At 35.0% G+C, this 22490-nt stretch overlaps 1 protein-coding gene across 1 annotated transcript; it reads right to left on the bottom strand.

The window, feature by feature from the left end:
• Window positions 1-1007: 1007 nt before the first annotated feature.
• LOC128177162 (bifunctional glutamate/proline--tRNA ligase-like) lies at window positions 1008-21852 on the bottom strand. Its single transcript, XM_052843743.1, has 36 exons — window positions 21698-21852; window positions 19863-19947; window positions 19577-19673; window positions 19131-19287; window positions 18460-18626; window positions 18109-18194; window positions 17872-17998; window positions 17158-17350; window positions 16661-16832; window positions 16299-16423; window positions 15319-15427; window positions 15106-15190; window positions 14897-14956; window positions 14690-14800; window positions 14413-14549; window positions 14256-14307; window positions 13920-14072; window positions 13405-13517; window positions 13094-13205; window positions 11767-11910; window positions 11405-11614; window positions 11088-11285; window positions 10238-10450; window positions 9327-9539; window positions 5800-6021; window positions 5164-5351; window positions 4967-5018; window positions 4601-4810; window positions 4328-4480; window positions 3889-3990; window positions 3546-3701; window positions 2991-3185; window positions 2596-2769; window positions 2109-2269; window positions 1605-1748; window positions 1008-1403 (listed from the first exon to the last, which is right to left on the bottom strand). Exons 1-36 carry the CDS (start codon window positions 21738-21740, stop codon window positions 1247-1249), a joined length of 5076 nt encoding a protein of 1691 aa, XP_052699703.1. The 5' UTR covers window positions 21741-21852; the 3' UTR covers window positions 1008-1246.
• Window positions 21853-22490: the final 638 nt, after the last annotated feature.

The following is a 22490-nucleotide window of genomic DNA, read 5'->3' as shown; positions in this document are numbered from 1 at the left end:
ATGATTGTCCCGCTATAAGGTATTATTTTGTAAATAACTACCAAATATGTTAAATTTTGGCTTTTAAATTTGAAGATATTCAATCTTTTAAAAAATGGTCACAACCACCCAGCCCTCGAAGAAAAAAATTTCTCTTGCCTAGGCCAATCTTGCTTAGATGTAACCCAATAGACGGCTTTTAGGTTAGGGCATTGCAGTAGCATTGAATATTTCTCTTGTCAAATGCAAAATTCCATAAGAGGTCAAGGTCACAGCAAAGCCTTATTAAATGATAATCGTCCAAATTTACTTCATTTAGGCATGGCCCTATGGGATGTTAAAATTAAATTTATTCAATTCTGCAACCACAAAATCAGTGGGACTGGTCCAATATTTTCAAAAGAGGATTTTGAACTGATACAAAATGCTATAAATACATCAAAAAAGTCAAAAATGAATATTATTTTCCTCTTTATATATAAGGAATAAGAAAGCATTCTTTGAATATTTCTGAGATGATAATTAAGTCAGGGTGTGGTCAAATCCAGTAAAGCCCAAAGGGCTGTATGATAAATTTGACCATGCCCTGACTGAAATTATTGCATCATTATATTCAAAGAATGTTTCCTTATTACTTATATTTATATAATTTTCAGCAGTTGTACGGTTAAATATTAGAATTTTGACATATCTATGTGATTTTCATTTCTGTAAATCATATGTACGGCCCATTTGTGCCCAACAATTATTACACTACATTGCAAATTTGATTCATAGTGTTGTCAAAGACAATGTACTGTAAATATAAGGTTTAAACTAAACATCACTCATAAATAGACACTGTCAAAGAGGTCTATAAACTCTTCATTTTTGTAACTTGAAACCTTTACAGCGAAATACTTTGAACTGTTAAGAGGTATCCGGCTTATATAGTGGTTGTAGGGATAGCAGCGATGAAAGAGAAAAAGCATTTTTGAGTAGTGTTCAGCTTTAAGTGTAACAGGGGCAAAACAAGAGTTTTATGAAACAAGATGACAACTTTTCCTTTATTAAGAGGAAACCCATTTAGTCAATAAATTATGATACAGTTTTTAGAATCTCATTTGTTTCAATGAACAAACAATAACAGATAAGCAGTCACAGTATAAGCATTTGTAATGTACTACAAGTGAACACTACTAAATTTTGTGAAAGTACAGAGTTTACACAAGAGTGTGGAAACTTTGGCATCAAGGTGACGTTAAGTAGTCTTTATATAGTTTAAGTTCTAGTAGCTCCTTCCAAACAAAGTAAAGAACTTGGCGTCTCTTTTACAAGCTGGGTTTATGCACTTGGTGCCTGGTTTCAGGGTCTCGGGCTGTTTGAAGGGAATACATAGACTCTTGGCTCCCATTGAGGGGGCTCCTTCTTCCACCACAGCATCCCTACAAAACAAAGTACGGTAAAGAATTCACCTGGGGCAAACTTTGTCCAAAACCTATGTTTAGCACTGCATATGACAATCTTATTCAAATTGGATTTCTCCCACTGCCAATCTATACCTGTATCAGCTTATAGAATTGATGGTTGATTAAAAAATATAATTGCAAATCTGGGCATCAGGTTTGATTTAAAATTTAGTTTACCTGGCACTGTCCTTCTTGATCTTGTCCTCACAGTCTTCGTCCCCACAGAAAGGGGCTTGGATAATTTTCTTGTTGTCCAATGAATCACAGAAATGACCCCATTCATGGGAGACAATCATGTAGCTGTCCAGGTCAGATTTAGCCCTGCAATTGAGAACCATAGTACGTACATCAATAGTTTTTATGGGGCAAATTTTTACCCATGAGAAAAAAGGTTGGTTTGGATTCATCATTCATGTAATGTGAGGGATATGAGTTTCTGACAAGAATACCGCATTTCTCGGTGCATTTTTAAATTTGTATGTATATATTTACTGTCAGTAATTATCAGTCATATTTTGGTGACCTAAAAATGTACTGACACACAATAACATACTTGTAAACCCCTGCACAAATTTTAAATTTTGTAGTAGAAAATGATCGATAAGATATAGTAAAAAAAAAAATCTTGCACTAAAAATATTTCCCTGATATACAGCAATCTTTACAAGAATACAAACTTACTTGTTGAATAGACTGTCCTGGATGTTTTTAAGTAGGTCCTTGAGTTGCTGTCCAATGTTCTGGTTCTTCAGTGTCATTTTCTCAGCAGTATCTCTTCTGACAGCCACCAGCTGGTTCTGCTTGATATCACGAGGTCCCAGCTCCACGCGGATTGGTACCCCCTGTAATATAGAAAAATATGAAAATAAGAGAATGCATGTTTCAGTTTCGAAGATTGTGAAAATAACAGAACACATTAGAATTTACTAAAGAAAAATGTTGAAAACCTTCATTGACTTCAAAATATTTCATAACTTTAAGTTACACAAGTATATGTTTATTTGTGGAATAATCTGTTGATTTAATTCAGATATAAGGGGAAAACCATTTTATTTTCAACTGGATTTGCATGTAAGAGTCTGCAACAAACATTCAGCACATATATTTTGCATGATGATATAATTTATTCTCATGCATGTAGATTCCTGAGTAGAAAACTGTAACAAACCTTCAGCTCCCAGTGGTTGAACTTCCATCCTGGGGAGTAGTTGTCTCTCAGATCTGTTCGAGCCCGGATGTCGACAGCTAAGAGCTCTTTTTTTAGAGCCTCACACTTATCCATCAGTTCCTGCTCGTCCTTCTTGGATAAATTAGCCGTAATACCACAGGGAACAATTATCACCTGTCAAAGAAATCAAAGGCACGTGAAAAGTGTCAAAAGAAAGTTAAAAAATAATTGTTATGGTAATATCATAATACATTACCGATAATCAACAATTGCACAACTACTGGTACACGTCCTTGGACATCGTATTCATTCAAATACATGTTCATTTCAATTTACTTGAAACTGATAAATCAGACTTCAAAATGACACAGAAGTGATAATTTTAATTATTTTACCTGTACACTGGCAACATTAGGAGGCAGCACCAGCCCTTTATTGTCACCATGAATCATACACATCACTCCAATGGTCCGAGTTGTCAGTCCCCAAGAATTCTGGTACACATATTGTTTTTCAAGTGTTTCTTGATCTTGTATACAAATTTCAAACATCTTAGAAAAGTTTTGTCCTAAATGATGAGATGTTGCACCCTGAAAAAAAACCCAATTATAAACTGTACATGTATTCAACTAAAATAAAGCATGCATGTATATATTCAAAGCAACAATTACTTAACTGAAAATTGCATGTTCTTTTATTTTTAGCTGCGGGTTCATTTATTTTCTAAGCAATAGACATCCTTGAGATGAATTTTAGACAAAGATCTGTTATGACCTTGACCTCTAACTGTATATAAGATCAAGGTCATTGCACACCCTGTATCCATTGGTACCTTTTGAGAGAGTATGAGCAATATTGAGTTTATGGAAGAAAAATTATGTTCCAAAGAAGAAATATCAGGGGAAATGGAATAAACACTGTACTCTCTGCACTCCTACTTTTTTACCCACCTGTATAGCTCTCCCACTGGCTGAGATGTAGGCCTCCACTGTGGTAGTAAAGTCTCCTCCTGCAAACTTCTCTTTCTCTGTTTTTCTACCTCTGACTACTGGAATAGCCAGCAGTTCTTCGTACACTCTGGCATAAAGTTCCAGTATTACATACACCTAAAAGCAAAACATAAATAAATGATTTATTTACTAATTTGTGGTAGATAGTGTGGTTTCCATTTTAATACACATATTTTAAAATACTTGAATGTGAAAAATATTGCAGATATGTTTAAGAACAAGGAAAATGTATTTTAGTTATTGCTTGAAAATTGTTTTATTGAATACATCATAATGTGTCTACCTCCTCCTGTGCCTCCTGGGCCGTTGAGAAAGCTGTGTGTCCTTCCTGCCACAGAAACTCTCTGGTCCTAAGGAAAGGCTGTGGATGCTTGAATTCCCACCTCTACATATCAGAACAATTGATTTTAAAAAGAATCGATTCAGGGTCATACAGTGCAAAGAGAAATTACCGGGTATGTTTATCAAAACTGTTGATGATTGATTATTGAAATGGGACATATCTTTTCAATCTCTAAATTCTCTGACTTACTTCTTATAGATTACAATGTACTTAATTTACAAATTAACCAAATATCTGTATTAATTAGTCAGTTTGACCTTCTTTCATTAAGTGTAAATTACATAGATGGGCTTGAATTTTCCCATATAATACAGTTTAGGTTCTAATTTGGTGAAAAACATAGTTATAACGGCTCCCTCCCCCTAAAAATTGTACTTGCCACCACATTGCACCACTGATTCAATTTTAAAGGAAGATCTCTATGGGACTTGATCCACTTGGCATAAGAAGGGTACATCACAGTTTCACTAGTGGGACGGATTGCGATGGGTTCTGCCAGCTCCGATTTACCAGATCTTGTTACCCACGCAACCTGTGTAACACAGCAAAAATTATCTGATTATTTCTCGTAAAAAATTATCTGATTATTCCTCGTCTAGATAAATATTGATATACACAATTCAATGGTGTCTTTATTGTAGTTTTAAAGTACCTCTGGTGCAAAATCTGCAATGTGAGTTTTTTCCCGTTCCAGTGCTTGATGAGAGACAAACATGGGGAAGTAAGTATTTTCGACGCCTATTTTCTTGATTTCTCGGTCGAAGAATTCTTTGATGCTCTCCCAAATAGCGTATGACCAGGGGCGTAGAATGTAACAGCCACTAACATCATAGTACTCTATCAACTCTGCTTTTGTAATGATCTGAAAGAACAAGCAAATGCAATGTGCAGTTTGTCTTAATGTCAATCAATCATAGATGTACAGACATTTAGGGACTGTGTGTTAAAAGTAAAATGTAGAATAATAAACAGGGTGCTGTATTCCACATTTACATTAGTTTAAGAGAATAATACTAACCTGCGAGTACCATTCTGATAAATTCTCTTCTTTCTTTGCTTCAAGTCCAAGTCTGCAAGCATAAAATTAATCTAAACCTTCATCTAGACTATAAAAAGTTTACAATTTCAAAGAGCCATTGAGAAACTTCTTGTTACATGTTCCAGTATTCAGACAGGATTATGTGACTATTTCACATAACATTTTGACCTCCCCACCTTGTAACTTTTTTCCCATCTTTTGAGGTATCCTCTGCTTTCACTTCTTCTTTCTTCTCAGCTGGTTTTTTCTCCTTTTTCTTATCCTTCTTGTCTTTCCTTCCACCCCCTGCTAGATCCTCCCCTGTTAGATCCTTATACTGAGTCTTCAGTGACAGAAGGGTGTCCACCTCTTTCTTAACTTCGCTCTAAAATATAACATAATTTTATTGCCAAGTAATTTCTACTTGTATGTATATGTATATCTTATTTTAATCTATATTACTTATCTAAATAAATGTATACAAGATGTTTCATCATCCTCAGCCTGCACTCATTTCTGTTGACTGTACTGTGTGTTATTTTGGAGAGAGTGAATAAGGCATTTACATAAACCCAAGTCTTACATTCATTTTTTTCCATTATAATTTTTGCAATTTTTATAATATTTTAGTGTATAAGTACGATAATCAGAGGATTAATTTTGTGCCTTAATTTGGGGATTAGATACTAACTGCTACGTTAAGCCAAAATTTTCACCCAGCCATATTTTCCTTTTGTACAATATACCATTATCCTCAAGTTTTAGCACTTTTACCTAAGTAATGATTTTTTTTAAATAGCCCACTACCTTCTTCAAGCCAATACTTTATTTACCTCTGGTGCTTTGGCTGTCTTGAGTTTTCGCACTTTCTCCCCCTGCTCATCAATTTTCTTTTTGAGATTCTCGGCCTCTGTGCCGCTAACTGGCATGGCTTTTGGTGGTTCTACCTTTTGGGGAGTGGATCCGGCAGGTGGTGGTGTCCAGTCTTTCCCTGTTGCTGCTTTGTAGTCAGCCTTTAGCTTTAGCAATAATTGTACCTCAGCTGTTACTTTATCCTGAAACATTAAGGATGTGCAAATTTAATCATATGAAATAATTTTTGTGGATTTAAAAAACTTTACTTTTTTGCTCATTTTTAGATAAAAAATCTTATGGGATTATGAAATACTGGAATATAAAAAATGTCTTAATATGCTAAATCTTTCTCTTCTGGTCAAGACTTAAAATACAATGTATATATATATTTAAGCTTATATGTTCATGATGATGCAACTGTACTGAATTAAAAGTTTCATGAAAATTCTTGATTGTGCTGTTACTATGGCTAATTCAAACAAGAGGCCAATTGGCCTTAACGGTCACCTGAGTAGCATATATCCAATACACAAACTTGTCATGGAGTCTCATCTATGCATCTAATTAATTAGGTTTCATACTGGAGTAGAAAAATTATAAATTTGTAATGACAACCACATTTAATTCAAAGAACTGTGAAACCTATAATTTTGGTGAAAAACTAAAAGATCTGGTCTACAAAATAATGAATTTAGTTTTCCTTTCAGGTGTGTGGGAGTAAAGAAGATAATTTTTTAACGTTATATGCATTAGCATCTATACATCCGTTTTGGCCCTGCCCTAGAGTCAAAACCCATACCCCAGGGGACATGAAAATTAAAATTTCAGTAGAGGACTGGTAAACATAATTGTTAGTCGGTTTTTTTATACAGATGTGTGAGAATAGAGAAGAAGATTTTTAAACATTATATGCATTAACACTTAATTGCCATATTGCCCCCCCCCCTCATGTCCTGAACCCCTGACCCAGGGGCCATGAATTTCACAATTTAGGTAAAGGAGATTGTGGATATCATAACCATGTATTCAGTTTTTTGCCCACATTTGTGGGAGTAGAGAAGAAGATTTTTTAAGATTTAAATCATTTTTACTATATGGCCATATTGGCCCCACCCTAGAGCATGAACACCTAACAAAGGGGTCATGAATTTCACAATTTTAGTAGAGAGCCTCATGGACATCATAATCATGCATTTAGTTTTTAACAAATATATATGGGAGTAGAGAAGAAGATTTTCTAAGATTTAATACATTTTTACTATTTGGCCATATCGGCCCCACCCTAGAGCCTGAACCCCTAACCGAGGGGTCATGAATTTCACAATTAAAGTAGAGGGCTTCATGGACATCATAACCATGCATTTAGTTTTTAACAAATATATATGGGAGTAGAGAAGAAGATTTTCTAAGATTTAATACATTTTTACTATTTGGCCATATTGGCCCCACCCTAGAGCCTGAACCCCTGACCCAGGGGTCATGAATTTCACAATTTAGGTAAAGGGCTTCATGGACATCATTATCATGCATTTAGTATTTAACAAATATATATGAGAGTAGAGAAGAAGATTTTTTAAGATTTAATACATTTTTACTATTTGGCCATATTGGCCCCACCCTAGAGCCTGAACCCCTGACCCAGGGGTCATGAATTTCACAATTTAGGTAGAGGGCTTCATTGACATCATAACCATGCATTTAGTTTTTAACAAATATATATGGGAGTAGAGAAGAAGATTTTCTAAGATTTAATACATTTTTACTATATGGCCATATTGGCCCCACCCTAGAGCCAGAACCCCTGACCCAGGGGCCATAAATTTCACAATTTTGGTAGAGGGCCTCATGGACATCATAACCATGCATTCAGTTTTTTCCTCACTTGTGTGGAAGTAGAGAAGAAGATTTTTGAAAATTTGGCTTTTTTTGCATATTTGGCCCCGCCCGTGGCACCCCAGGGGTGGTAGAGCCATAAATTTCACAATTTAGATTCTTCTTACCATAGAGATGCTTCACACCAAAAATGGTAACGATTGGCCTGGTAGTTTTAAAGAAGAAGTTAAAAATGTAAAATTGTTAACGCACGACGCACGGCGCACGACGCACGACGCACAACGCACGACGACGGACGAAGACCAATTGCAATAGGTCACCTGAGTGACTCAGGTGACCTAAAAATGCATGTATAGTAGTTTAATGAATATGTAGGAAACACGAAACATTCTCATTTCAAAAACAAAGGAACCATTTTTTTTTTACCATATTGAATACCGGTACATACCAATAATGATGATGCAATACTAACTTACGGTAGCACAATGTTTTGTTCACCCCCCCCCCTCCCAAAAAAAACAACAACAAACAAACAAAAAATAAAAGAAAAAAAAGCAACCAAAAAAACTTTAAAAATGTCTTTTAATATGCTTTAACATAGATGGTAAAACCATACATTAAATCTGTGACTTAGTCAGTACAGTTTATTTATTTCTGTAGAACACAATTCAAAGTATATTATATTTTTCCAAACCCAAAAGATACTAGATAATAAATCTATAAATCATATGATTTAAATTATATAATCATAAAATGAAACCGAACTGTGAAAAAAGAGAAGTAGTCTGTAAACACAATACCTGTATGCGTTACACATCAATACACGTGGCGAGTCTATTTATGTTTACAACTTGACCTACTTCCACTTCCTGAATGAAATCTTTAAGCGGAGCTAGCAATGGTGTCTTAGCCTCCGTTAACGTACTTTTACTTAACAAAAATGCTTAATATGCATCCTAATATATGTTAAAAGGTGCATCAAATAAACTTTAATCTTTTCATTTTATCAAAGATTGAAAAACTATATATATATTTAAGTTGGTGATGCCCAAGGCAACATTGCTCACCTGAGTTCAGTGCAATACCAATATTACATCAAACTGATAGTGATTTAAGTATATTTATAAATATCTGAAAGTCTGATGAAATACGTCTGCAATTGTTTTGATCAATAAGGTCAGGTCAAATTATACAAATATATGTACATGATGCAATTTACTCCAAAAGATTTAACATTCCAAATATTTTTTTCATGCAAGAGCATACAAATATGACTTTTGAAATAAGATGGTAATTATGACATGGTGTGGTCCTTCATTTAACAAATTTGAATCCCCTTACCCAAAGTGACAGAATAATGTGGCATTGTCACATTACACAAAAATAACAGCATAGTAAACAGCTGGTGAAATAATTAGAAATGTTTCTGTGACACTCATATCACATACCGGTAAGAAATGCACCAAGTCTTATTTTATTTTAACTTAATTGGCAAAACAATATACATTTGATCTTAAATTACTAGTGCAGTAATCACACACACTCAGATATCAAGTGCCGGGGATGTACAATTTTGATTTGTTTAAAAAGATATTTGCTTTATTAATTTAGCTTAATTTTTACATTAGAAGTCACATTCTATAGATAAGTAAAGGAAAAAAATCAGCACTACCTTAGCTGCTTTCTGGGCTTTGAGATCCCTGACTTTGTTTCCCTGGGCGACAATTTGATTATTTAGGTCAGCCTCGTTTCCAGATCCACCAGACTTGGCTGCTGTCGCCGGTGGTGCTGATGTGGCAGCTTGTGGTTTCCAGTCTTTACCTGTGGCTGCTTTGTATTCTGTCTTCAGAGCCAGTAGAGCCTTTACCTCAACATCTATATCACCCTAAAACAAGTGAAGAGTTGATCATAAGAGGACAATGAATAAGGGAATAAACCCTATCTTTGCACATCCAAAAATGCCTTTATAACTCATTGTATATTAATATGGAAAATTGTTGTACCTTTTACAAGTGCACTTGACCATTGGATTTCTCATATTAAGTAGAATTAAAGCATGTTACATAGGTAACTGGGCTCTTTTATTGTTTCAGAATCTGCTCTTTTCATTAAAAAAAATTGTAATCATTGCAATCTATATAAACAGATAATATTAATGTGCATAGCAAATTCATAATCTTTTTCATCAACATTAGAGCAGAATGTCTAATGTGTTTTGGGAATTGTAACTAAGCAAGCATCATTCACATTGCTTTCTATAACCTACTAAAACTTCCAAATCAATTTCAATCTCAACAAGAATTTTAAAAGGAAAAATAGCTGAAACTTTTAAAATTTAATAACTCTTTCTTAAATTTTTACAATTCTTAACTAATCAACTATAAAGTAACTAGGAAATACTTTCTAATAGTTAACTTTATATGTCAGTTGACAAGTTCCTAGATCAATTAACAACATAACCACATCACTGGAGACAAAGAAAAGTCACTTCTGTCTGAATGAATGCATTCTTTATGAAATTGTTTGTTTCCTCTCAACTCAGTTCAGAGCCCACAATTCTTTCAGTTGGTAAAAAGCCTGTACCTTAGCTGCTTTTTGGGCTTTGAGATCCCTGACTTTGTTTCCCTGGGCAACAATTTGATTATTTAGGTCAGCCTCGTTTCCAGATCCACCAGACTTGGCGGCTGTGGCCGGTGGTGCTGATGTGGCAGCTTGTGGTTTCCAGTCTTTTCCTGTGGCTGCTTTGTATTCTGCCTTCAGAGCTAATAGGTCTTTCACTGCGGCATCGATGTCACCCTTTTTAAAATAGTAAGTTACATTTGTTTTCTGAATATACATATTAAAACAAAATCTTAATCTTCATTTTTCGGTCAAACATTTAGCCCATTCATGACAACACAATTATTGGGTCAATGACATGCATGTACAATTAATTATATTTAACTGATATCTTTCTAATTTTCTTAATCTATATAAGGAACATACAAAGTCAACCACTGCATGGTTTGCTTGTGTGTCAGTCTCACTAAATTCCCTTTTAAATAATCTCAATGACATGATTATAAATCCATTTTTCTAAACCTTTTAAATTTGAATGATCAAGTAGAGCACATGGCTCAGTGGTCATAGGTGTTAGGCCAGTAACCCAAAGGTCTTTGGTTAAAAACCTGCAGTGGTCGCTTGATGTTGTGTCCTTAGACAAGGCACTTTATCTAGTCCTCCCAGCTGAAATTAGGCATCGGCATTAGCAGGTAGTTAACCTGCTATGGACTGGTGTCCCATCCAGGGGGAGTCAATGACTCTCATCTGCTTAGCACCATGAAAACCGGGGATAAGCACCAACCTTATGAGCCTTCATGGCTTGGAGAAGGATTTTACTTTTTCAAATGATCCATATAGCTACATAAACTTTCATGATACATGTATACTTTACCTTTGGAGCTTTGGCTGCCTTCAAATCCCTGACCTTGTTGCCCTGGGCTACAATTTTATCATTGATATTGCTGACGTCTGCTCCACCAGATGGCGCTGCTGCTGGGGGTGTGACCCCAGGTTTCCATTCACTTCCTGTCACACTTTTGTACTCTGCCTTCAGAACTAAAAGTACCTTTACTGCCTCATCAATTTCAGCCTATAACAGTAAAAGAAGAATTGCACTTTTTTCATAATATAATTTTTTTAGTCTGTGTAATCAAAGTGAGAATCTAAAGTAGGATTTCCTTTACTCCTCACAGACATTTTGTCTCTTACCTTGGGAGCTTTCTTTCCTTTCAAGTCTCTGACCAAGTTGCCCTGTTTGATGATTTGATCATTAAGGTCATGGGCATTCATTGAACTTGAGGCTGGTGGACAGGACACCGGATGAACCGGTTTGGTATCTGGCTTCCAGTCTGAACCAGAGCCAGACTTATATTCAGCCTTCAGTGCCAAGAGAATCTTGACTTCTGCATCTACCTGCTCCTGTAGGTCAGACATCATACTTATGAATTTGCTATATATGCTAGTTGTAGAGGTTGGTTAAGTCAGACAATGGCAAGAAATTTGTGATGTTGTCATAAAGAAACTTAAACAAACCACCTATAGCAGAAAATATAGATTAAAAGATATCTTACCTTTGGAGCCTTTTTGGTTTTGAGGTCGCGAACTCTTTCCCCTTGACTTCTGATTCTTTTGTCTAGGTCCGCAAGGTCAATACCAGAGGAGGGGGTTTCTGGGGGAGATTTCTCAGCAGCTTTTCCTTTCTTGCTCTGGGATTTCTAAAATAATGAATAAATAATATAAATTAGTAAATAACCTGTATTTTACAACTTGTACAATATTTAAATTTTTGCAGATGTATTATTTCAGACTTTTGCAATGCCATAGTTTGTGATCAACTGATATCTGTAATGGCACAGTAGAGCTTTATCATGCAAGGGATCATATTTCTAAATATACCACAGGAATACCGAAATCCGGTGAATATAATACGAAAAAAGAGGCAATACAGTTTTGCACAATGCCCTGAATGATGCCATCTTATTTCTGCTATAAGCTAGACATTGATGACCATCTGAAATGGCCCCACTTAAATAATGGACATTATAATTAAGATGAAGAGCATTTCAGAGGATTTTGCTTTCATCTTAACATACGACTTAGAAAATTTTGGCATAGAACTTCAATTCAAGCTCTTTGCACACCCAATCTTTTGCTTGAATCTGAGGAGGAGTAAATGGAGCAAATGGAAAATAATTGAAACATCAAACAGATCTGCTATGACCATCACAACTGACCTAAAAACTTGGTTCAAGGTTTATCTTAAGTATGGTATTAGCCAGATAGGGTTAACGGGAGAGTATATATGCTTTGAACATTATCTTAAGATTTTTTTATAGTCTGATATGACCTTGACCCTTGACCTATAAACTTAATTCAAGGTCACCAAACACCAATTAACTAAAGGGCTTCTGTTGGTAAAATATAAGCCAGTTTAAATGAAAGGGAGAGAACATATATTCTGATTAAGGATTCCGTTATGATCTTGATCTTAGACCTGGAAACTTTATTCTAGGTCACTGCACATCCTTTGACCACAGGTGCTCTGTTTGTTGAAGTATGAGCCAGATTGGACCAAGGGGAGAGATTATATGATCCTGACAAATAATTCAGTTATGACCTTGACCTTAGACCTAGAAACTTGGTTAAGATCAATGCACACCTTTTACCCAATGGCCAGATTGGGCCAACAGGAGAGAAAATATGCTCCAGACGAGATCTTGGATGGAAAAATGGATGAACTGACTAATTACTATAGCCTGCTCTCAGAATGGGGCCCTAATTATTACCTTTGTTAAACAAACATGCTGCTGCCAATACCTTAATATTAAATCATTAGATGTACATTGTCTATCATGTACTGGGTTATATCATGTCTGACCAAGGGAACAAGCAAGCTACCTCTTTGCTGCTCCCCTCTTCTTTGTGTTTTGATCCTGAGGTGGGCATCTCCTTGGTATGACCATCGGGGATGTTCAACAGAACACAGGGACTACTGCGACCCGTGAACGGACTACAATACAATCAATGATCTGAATCAATGACAGAACCCAACATTGCATAGATCCAGTTGTCTAATTTTTCACTAAAAACTCTGAAAATAAACTACCATTTATATACATGTATAATTTGTTGTTTCACATCACATTAGTGTAATTTCAATCCAAGGTTTCATATAAAACTTCAGCTGCCTGCGTAAAGACTCTGCTCACCTGGTGGGGAGGTAGGGCTGATCACAGATAAAGTATCCTCGCCTCTGTAGCTGAATTATGTCTCCCTTCTTCAGTTCGCTCAGACATGGATCACCAAACATCACCATCTCTTTCTGTTTATACATAAAAATGTCCATTTAGTGTATGTATATAATTATTATTTGAAAACTTATTCTTATATTTTTTTTCTCATTCAATTGCAGAATGAAATATCGTTCATGAACTTTTTTCATTAAATTAATGTTTCGTGTACATATGCAATACTGTGCCAAGAACTTCATATACAACAAGAAACATGGCCAAAGAAATTTACACTTCTTGTTCATTAATTCAAGAGTGGATAATATAAGAGGGAGAGTAAATTACCTTTTGAAACTCATTTCAAATACTGTATGGTGATTTACATGTAAATGTACATTATAAGTGGACATTGAACACAGACCATTTTTCGCCATGCATGGTCAACATACAGATATAACATTGAGAATAAATCCAAAGTCTGCCCCGCCCCTCACCTTGCTGTCTCTGTTGGCGTACTGCTTAAAGTCCTCCTCTTTACCAATGACAGGCTTTGTGATGATGTGGTCATACTGGACACACACAGTGGGCGTGAAAGGGGCGCGGTCAGTCTCTGCCAGCCAGGTGATCTTCTGGGTCTTCTTATAATCCTACAAGAAGAGATGATCACAAAATGTTACAATCTATCTAGTAAAAGGTCAAAAGTCAGTGTCAATACAGAGTCTATGTCATTGATGGAGAGGTAAAGGGTAACATTTGCTTCCATAGGACAATAAAATAAAAAAGGTACTTTCTTTAGAGCACAGTTATATGTAAAAAATGAATGCTCTTACTGTATTATCCAGTCTGGTTAAAGCCTCCAAGGAAACTATCTTGTTCCCTTTCCTATAATCAATAATAAATTTGAATTGAGTTACTGTGTTTAACAAAATACATGTACATGTATTCTCAGCTGAAAGTTAATTCAATATGTTCAAGTTAAAATCTTACTTGTTTATCTTTGTTATTTCTAAGTTGCCCCAGTTGATAAATGTAGTGAGCTCCCCTTCCTTCAACAGCTCAGCATCAGCTCCCTCTACATACACAAGGGGAGAGTACCAGACATCCTTCATTCCAACACCTTCATTCTGTAAATATTACACAATATAGAAAACAGAATCTTAACATTTGATAAATGAAATCTTGTGTTAATTGTTGCTGAATAATTTTTCTCCAATGTACATTGTACATGACTGTACACATTACTGAATGAAAGGAGTGTTCTTACCTTAGGATGTTTGGGTTTCTGAATCACGCCTGTTGAGGCACCTTTCACATGAACTGGGATGGCTTCCTCCTTCAGCAAAGCTGTAAATCTTGGAACAACTGGGTCAATCACCTACAATATTTTGTTTAATATGCAATTAACATTCAAAGAGTCTTTGTCACATTTTTGTTTTGTTCATGCACAGGTTTTAGGGGAGTGTACACAAACCTTCTTGTTGACTGCCCAGATTTTATCCCACTCCATCATCACCACAGACTTAGAAGACCCCTTCAATAAAACAAGGGTGTTAAGCCATGCTGCTTTGATAAAAACTTCTGATTGTACTGCTTCAAAATGTTCTGAATCAGTTTATTCTATATGATTTCAATTTTTTTTTAATTTTACAAAAATTCACCTTTAACTTTAGATATATTTACCTGGGACACAATAAACTGTTTCAGGCCCTCAACGGTCATTCCCCTTCTGAGTACCCCCCTCACTGTCGGGAACCGTGGATCATCCCTATTAATACACAATCAGCACATAAGATAATAATACACTGTATCAAATCTTCTTCTGCACTTGAAAAAAGCAAAAATTGCAGGGAATTGTAATTTCAAAAAAAAATATTTCTGAAAAAAAACACTCACCATCCATCCACTATTCCTTCATTGACAAACCAGGTGAGCCTCCTTTTGGAAAGAACAGTGTTTTGTAGGTTCAGTCTGCTGAACTCGTAGATGTAAGGCCGTCTTAGACCTGAAAACAAAGAACCCAAATGTAAATTAAACCTACAGATGTAGGGCTGTCCTGGACCTGAAAACAAAGACAATATATTTTGAACTCTTAGCTGTAGGGTCATCTTCCACCTAAGAACAAAGACAATGTAAATTGAAAATACTTGCATACACAGGATTTTTCTTATCTAATTTAATCCACATTAAAGCAATATAGCATGTAACCATTGTGCCTACATAACAGGCATGTCATTCCTACAATTATTATAACTGAGTACAATTTCTGAGAAATATTCTGTTATCATCTTCAACTCTCTCTATGATTCTACCTCAGTTCCATCTCTTCACACAGATAACCCTGCATTACAGCTTACTCTCAACTACGACTCTTCCTGGGTAGAGCTACTCCAATTATATACTCAACACCCTATATTTGCCAACTCTGTATTGTTAACTGTACACCAACTTTTATTAGCTTGTCAAAAAATTATGCAAAAAACAGCAAGAACCTCATATTTCATGAATTTTTCTCACTGGAGACCTGCCTTTTAATGTCTGCTTTTGTTATGAATATAAGCATACTTTTATAAGACTAACTTTAGCAAAAAATTTGTTCCTAGGAACCATTTTATCACTTGTTGATTGAGAAGTAAAATTGATGCGAAAATAAAAGTGTGCAGAAACTGATAAACGACCATTGTGCATAAGAAAAAGAATGAACTAATTTTTTTTTGGCAAAATCCCATAATGCTCTCCAATGCTTTCTCCCGTAATGCTATACCAAAAATGGCTGACATTTTACTCGTAATTTACGTTCCTTGAGGTTTGAAGACATGTTTTGAGCATCACACAAGCTTTGGTGGGACCCAAAAGATTTTTTACATACAGCTTACTTAGAGTGTCCAGGACCCAGTAGTACTGTTCGTCCCTGTCGTGGTACTCGGTGGTCCTGAGGGCATGCGTCACATTCTCTACACTGTCCACAATAGGACAGGCAAAGTCATAGGTAGGGTACACTCTGTAACACACAAAACAAAACCAGCTCAGAACTGGGCATGTACATGTAAGTAACATGCTAGCACAATAACTTCACGTAGAATATTCCTTTCATAAGCTAGAAAACATTATTTTATTGATTTTACTTTTACACTCTACATGTACGTGAACCTCTTTTTAAAGTTAAGCTATGTCCTTTCAGATTTCAAAATGCTGAGAACATTCATGCCTTTCCTTTCACTTGGCCCCTGACACTTACTTGTACTTGGTGCCGGTCCTGATGTGGGGCTCCAACTTACAGCGGTACAGTGTGGGGTCCCTCATACACCCATTGTCGGAGGTCATGTCAATCTTGGCCCTCACTGCACACTTCTGACCAGCAGGGCTTCCCTTCTTCATCTCCTCCCACATAGCCAAGTTCTTCTCCACACCTGATTAAAATCAGATACAAAGTATATCTATTTACAGTGCATATACAAGTGAACATATATCTTAAATGAATTTTCACACTTCCTGTAATAGTTTTCTCAATACATATCCAATATCTAACCAGCAACCATACATGTACATGTATTTTCCCATAGTATACAAAGGATTTACATAGACTAAGCATACTACGCAGACTATGCAGGTAATTTGATAGGGCCAAAAGTAAGAACTAAGCTTACCACTAAACTCAACAGTTATATCTTGAATGACATATACATGTACATCTACATGTACAGAAAGATAAACAACAGACATTCATAGACGTACTGTTATTTCTGTTGACAGAGTCCTTGCGTTCATCTCGCTCTTTCTTCATGGTCTCTGGGTCAGTGTTGTCGACATAGGCTTTCCCGATCTTCATCATTTTCTCACACAATTCCTGGATCCGATCAAAGTGGTCCGAGGTGTAGGAGAACTTGTCGTACTTAATGCCCAGCATGGCCACATCCTCCAGAATCACCTACATATACAAAGCACACAGATTGTGATAAATAAAGTAAGTGCACTACCTACTATACACACGATATTAAACCTTTAGAATGTTCCACCAGTTTCTCAAGCCACTACATGTACATTTTGTTTACAATTTTTTTCATATGAGGTCAAATACTTCAATCTCTAGGGTTTATTCCCATTTTGCTATAACTGTAAAATATGGTATTCCCATTTTGTCTTAGTATGCTTGGAGGTGTATTAAGGTGAGATGGGAATTGTATAAAATCAGTAATATCTTGTATAATGATGCTTAATTTCAAATAAAGAATGACTCTGCTTACTTATTTGCTTTAAACTAACATTTATAATATGCCCAAATTATATTTCTCAGTGATAATCTGGTTGGTGGCAACTTATAATAAAGCATTCCAAGCCTTTTTTATTGAAATATTCCAGCATGTAAGACATTAATTAAGGACAAGTTTGATCAAGACATATAATGTTTATTATGCTAATATAAGAAACTAAATAAATCATACACTATACCTGTTCAAACTCCGCGTTTTCCTTGGCTGGATTGGTATCATCGAATCTCATGATGAGTGTTCCCTTAAATATCTCCCTATAATGGTAGTTCAGCAAGGCCGCCTTTGCATGACCAATATGTAAATATCTGAAAAGAAAATCATTGAGATTCATGAGCCACAGATTTTGAATTCGGTGAGTTGTAATAACGCAGTTCTTTACTGGTAAAAGTCAACATGCAGTTATTAATAATTTTACCCGCTAGCCTCTGGTGGGAAACGAGTGACAACTTTTCCAATCTCAGCCCCTGGTAGGTCCACAAACTTTCCTTCATCTTTCTTTGCCTGAATAGAGATAATAAGGTCTATATACAAATTGCACATAAGCAAACTAACCATGTTATTAAAAATCCATGAGGCCAGGGAAAAAGGAGCAACAAGTAGAAAATTTAAGATTAGCTACAAACATACGATTACAACCTGAAAGGAAAAAAAAAACAATAAAAACAGAGAAGAGACATTGCATAATGTTTCTGTAATAGTAACCAGATACAAGAGTAATTTCAATTCAAGCTTAAAATATAAAGTTATAATTTGAGGCAATACTCACAGATGGTTCAGACTTCTTGTCACTTTTCTTCTCTGCGTTGCCTTTAACCTGTGGCAGGTTTTTCTGAGCAACCTTGAATGCTGACTGGTTGCTGAGAAACTTGTAGTAGCGAGTGACATTAACACCTGCATCTCCTGATGCCAACAGAGATTGAAACTTGCTATTGCCTGTTTACAATAAAATTATCATAATTTCATTACTTTACTCTAATGCTTTATACATGCATGTGGTGGTAATGGTTTCTGGTTCTTTTTTTCCCATCATTATATATGTATATATATAGTATTTATACAAACAATAACATAAGTATGGTAAGTATACTGGTAAATGGTTTCTGATTCATTTTTCTACAAGTATGTTAATGTTATAGTCAAACATCATTATCTCGAACTAGATAGGAATCCTTAAAAACTTCGAGATGTTCGAGTATTCGAGATATCGAGGGTAAAATACTTAAAAAATAACTTGGCTGGGACTTGCAAATCACTTTGACATATCCATTGTATTTGATATATTAGTGTTCCAGATATCAAAGTTCAACTGTATACATTTATAAATGTACAGATTTGATATTTAATATACGATCACTTTAGGCAGAAACCTATGAAAACAAAAATCTTTACTTAATATGAAAGCAAAAACAAATCCAGCAACAACAAATAGTTCCTTACTCTGGAGAACTTCCCAGATAGCAAAGTCGGCCAGAGTCAATGCCTGACCCACAATGTAGGTCACCGGCTCCAAAGACTTGTCCAGGTAGGTCAGGGCCGTGGAGAACTTGGAGGCACAAGACAGGGAGCCCGAGGCAAAGGTCAGCCAGTGATCGACCTGTCAATGTTACAGACTCAGTGTCAGAGATAACAATAAAAATACTTATGACCTATGCTAACATTGCCCGTTTCTCAGCAAGGTTCAATACATTATACCCTCAAATTTGGAAAATATTTATGAACTCATAAAAAACAACTCTTAATTTTTCTTATTTCCATTTTATAATATCCAAGATTTCATATTCTACTGTAGAGCCTAGTAAATATACCCATTTGAAATCAACAGAACTAGTCACTCATTTATTGCCATTACCTTCAATAATCAATATAATATCAACTGAACTCACCTCAGAGGCTTCAAGGATTGAATTCCCGTAAAGACCCAAATCTTTGAACTTGTTGGCCAAGAACCGACATATGGTATAGTTACTATTCAAAGTAGTACTGCAAGTAAAGTTCCAGACTATCATATAAATTATATGCATTGTTGTAAACATGTTTCAACCTTCAGATCATTTTTAACTTTAATCCCCCCTAAAAGTAATATCTTATTTTAGTGAAATGGTTCTGAATTTACAATGGTTATAAGAGGAAATACCATCTTAAAAAATACAATGAATATTGGTTCCTTACCCGTCCACAGTGAGGGTTGTACTCTGACCCAAGGACCATTTCAATAAATTTTTCTGTGACAGGTATTCTGCTGTTAAAAGTGAAGCTGGAAGAAGATATCATATGCAATTTAAATTGTAACTGTTGTAGATTTATATTACAGGTATATATATCTAGATGGTGTCCGGTCAAGTCGTACACAGACCAACTCGTACACAGGTCAACTCGTATACAAAATTTTCCGCATAAAAAAACGAAAGTCAACTCGTATACAAAAATTTCCGCATAAAAAACCGAAGTCAACTCTTATACAAAAAATCCCGTTACAAAATCGAAAGTCAACTCGTATATAAAAATTCCCGTATATTTAACCGAAATTCAACTAGCATACATAAATCACCATAATTTGAAAGTCAACTCGTATACAAAAAGTTAGAAACAAAACGTAAAGAGTAATTTAATAGTAACCTAAAACACTTGGTTTCTTGTAATACATTATCTATTTATCTTTATATATTGCTTCCGTAATTCAGCGTAAAAAGGACATGTTATCAACTATTACAAAGATTGCAAAATTAATACATGTATAATTGTGCATTATCATTTAACTCGGTAACGATGTGAAATTACTGCAACAAAAATAACGATAATTAATTGTGTCAATCCAATCATTATTATTTGGTAATTATTTCTACACACAAAACAATAATTGTTAAAACAACAAGCGCGATGTTTCTTGCTTCTCCAAACGGATGACTTCTCAAAGGCTAATTAAGATGCTCCTCATTATTTTGTTTGAAAAAAATATATCCAACTTTATATGTCATCATTTGTTTGAAAAAAATATATCCGCTTTTATATGTCATTTCCAAACTTCTTTCAACATGGTACGACACCTGTGTGTTTCCTGTCGACGAACTGTAAGTAATATACCATTGATTTATAAGTTAAAAAGTTTGTTTATTTATATAATGAGTGAAAAGTCAATGTAAAAGTCACATATGAAATTTCTTTAAATAATTATATATATATATGTGCATACGGGAATTTTTGTATACGAGTTGACTTTTGGTTTAGCATACCTATTTTATATGCGGAATTTTTTGTATAGAGTTGACTTTTGGTTTTTTATGCGGAAATTTTTGTATACGAGTTGACTTTCGTTTTTTTATGCGGAAAATTTTGTATACGAGTTGACCTGTGTACGAGTTGGTCTGTGTACGACTTGACTGTAAATCATATAGATGGGTTTAATTTTTTCAAAACATTTGTTTTAGGTAATTTTTCACAATGAAGGCATATATTAGATCAGGAATATGTCATAAAAGGATAATTTAATAGAAAAAAAAAGCAGTGAAGTCCCTGGGTCTTTACTCTGGGGTGGAAAAGGGGGCAAGGTGTTTTGAAAACTTCAAAATAAAAATAAAAGAATGTCAGATATTCCCATAATAATCTACTTTTGTTTTGTCTATTTCTCCTGGTAAAAAGACAAGTCAATGAAATTTCCCCATAACATCTATTTCAATTGCTCTTCTTTGACAGGTCTTTGCAGTTTCATTAAAAATCATAAAAATATGACGGTAATCATAACATTGGACAAAGTTTTTTTTAAATTTAGACCTGTCAAGAGTTATATACCTTTACTGTATTTAACATTCACAAAAAGAAAAATACTGCAAATAAGTATGCCATAGAAATGAATAATTGGCACAATTTCGTATCAGTGCTGATAATGTTCATTGTATATGGGGCAAAGCGATGCGGGTACAAATGATGCAACATCAAGACATTCAGAAATTGCTCTGACTGATAAGCCTTTTTTGAAATTCGGGAATTCTGAATTAATGTAAATCTACCTGCAGGAATTTTATCCTTCTGAAAAGACACATTCAGTGCCATGTTTGACGTGTAATTCAAACAATCCAAATAAGGTGTGTTATGCGAAACCGGCGAAATCCGTCCACACGTTGCGATCACCTCGCCAAGTCAAACAGGATACATGAAAAGGGCAGTAGTTATAAAATTAAAGCGTAATATTCCGGATTACGTTACTAAATCTGTTCATTTTATGCAGCTATAATTTGTAATCATCCATTATGCATTCCATTAATTCAGTGGGTTGTTTTATTATAAGTCTTTTTGATTATGTAATATTTTGATTAGGTACGCAACGTCCATGGTATTACAAGACCAAAAAAAAAAATCACAAGGAACTCGACATGGATAACCCGTATATTGAAAAAGTTTGTGGCATTAAACTATGTAAAAAAAATAATTAAAATTATTTCTGTTGTAATTAATATAATTATTCCAGAAATCTAATTGATTTTATGTAAGTCAACATCAATTACTGAATAAATATAATGTTGGCAGAGGTGTTTTGCGTTTTTCGACTGACAATAATTTTAAGGTGGCTCTAATCTATACAACACTTTTTGATGACGCAGTACGCAAAAAGTAAATCTGGAAACATGCAATTCTATAATTTTTTAAATAGTTTCTTTAATTTCCCATCATTGATATGTTACACTGTAGCGCAGTGGGTTAGTGGGTTCACTACAAACTGGTAGGTCATGAGTTCGGTTCCCGTTGAGAACTATAAATATTTTAACTTTCCAAAATTTTCTAAAACGTAGTTTATCGTTGAAT

This window comes from Crassostrea angulata, chromosome 3 (genome assembly GCF_025612915.1).
Source record: "Crassostrea angulata isolate pt1a10 chromosome 3, ASM2561291v2, whole genome shotgun sequence".
NCBI classification, from domain to species: domain Eukaryota; kingdom Metazoa; phylum Mollusca; class Bivalvia; order Ostreida; family Ostreidae; genus Magallana; species Magallana angulata.
The sequence above is the reverse complement of the archived record's forward strand: the minus strand, read 5'-3'. Positions and strand labels throughout refer to the sequence as shown.

Coding starts and splice junctions, on each gene's coding strand:
- LOC128177162 (XM_052843743.1), bottom strand. CDS start 21,740: ATGGCACTGAATGTGTCTTTTCAGAAGGATAAAATTCCTGCAG. Junction 19,674..19,862: donor ACAACCCTCACTGTGGACGG/GTAAGGAACCAA, acceptor CTTTACTTGCAG/TACTACTTTGAATAGTAACT. Junction 14,957..15,105: donor AACAGTTTATTGTGTCCCAG/GTAAATATATCT, acceptor GTTTTATTGAAG/GGGTCTTCTAAGTCTGTGGT.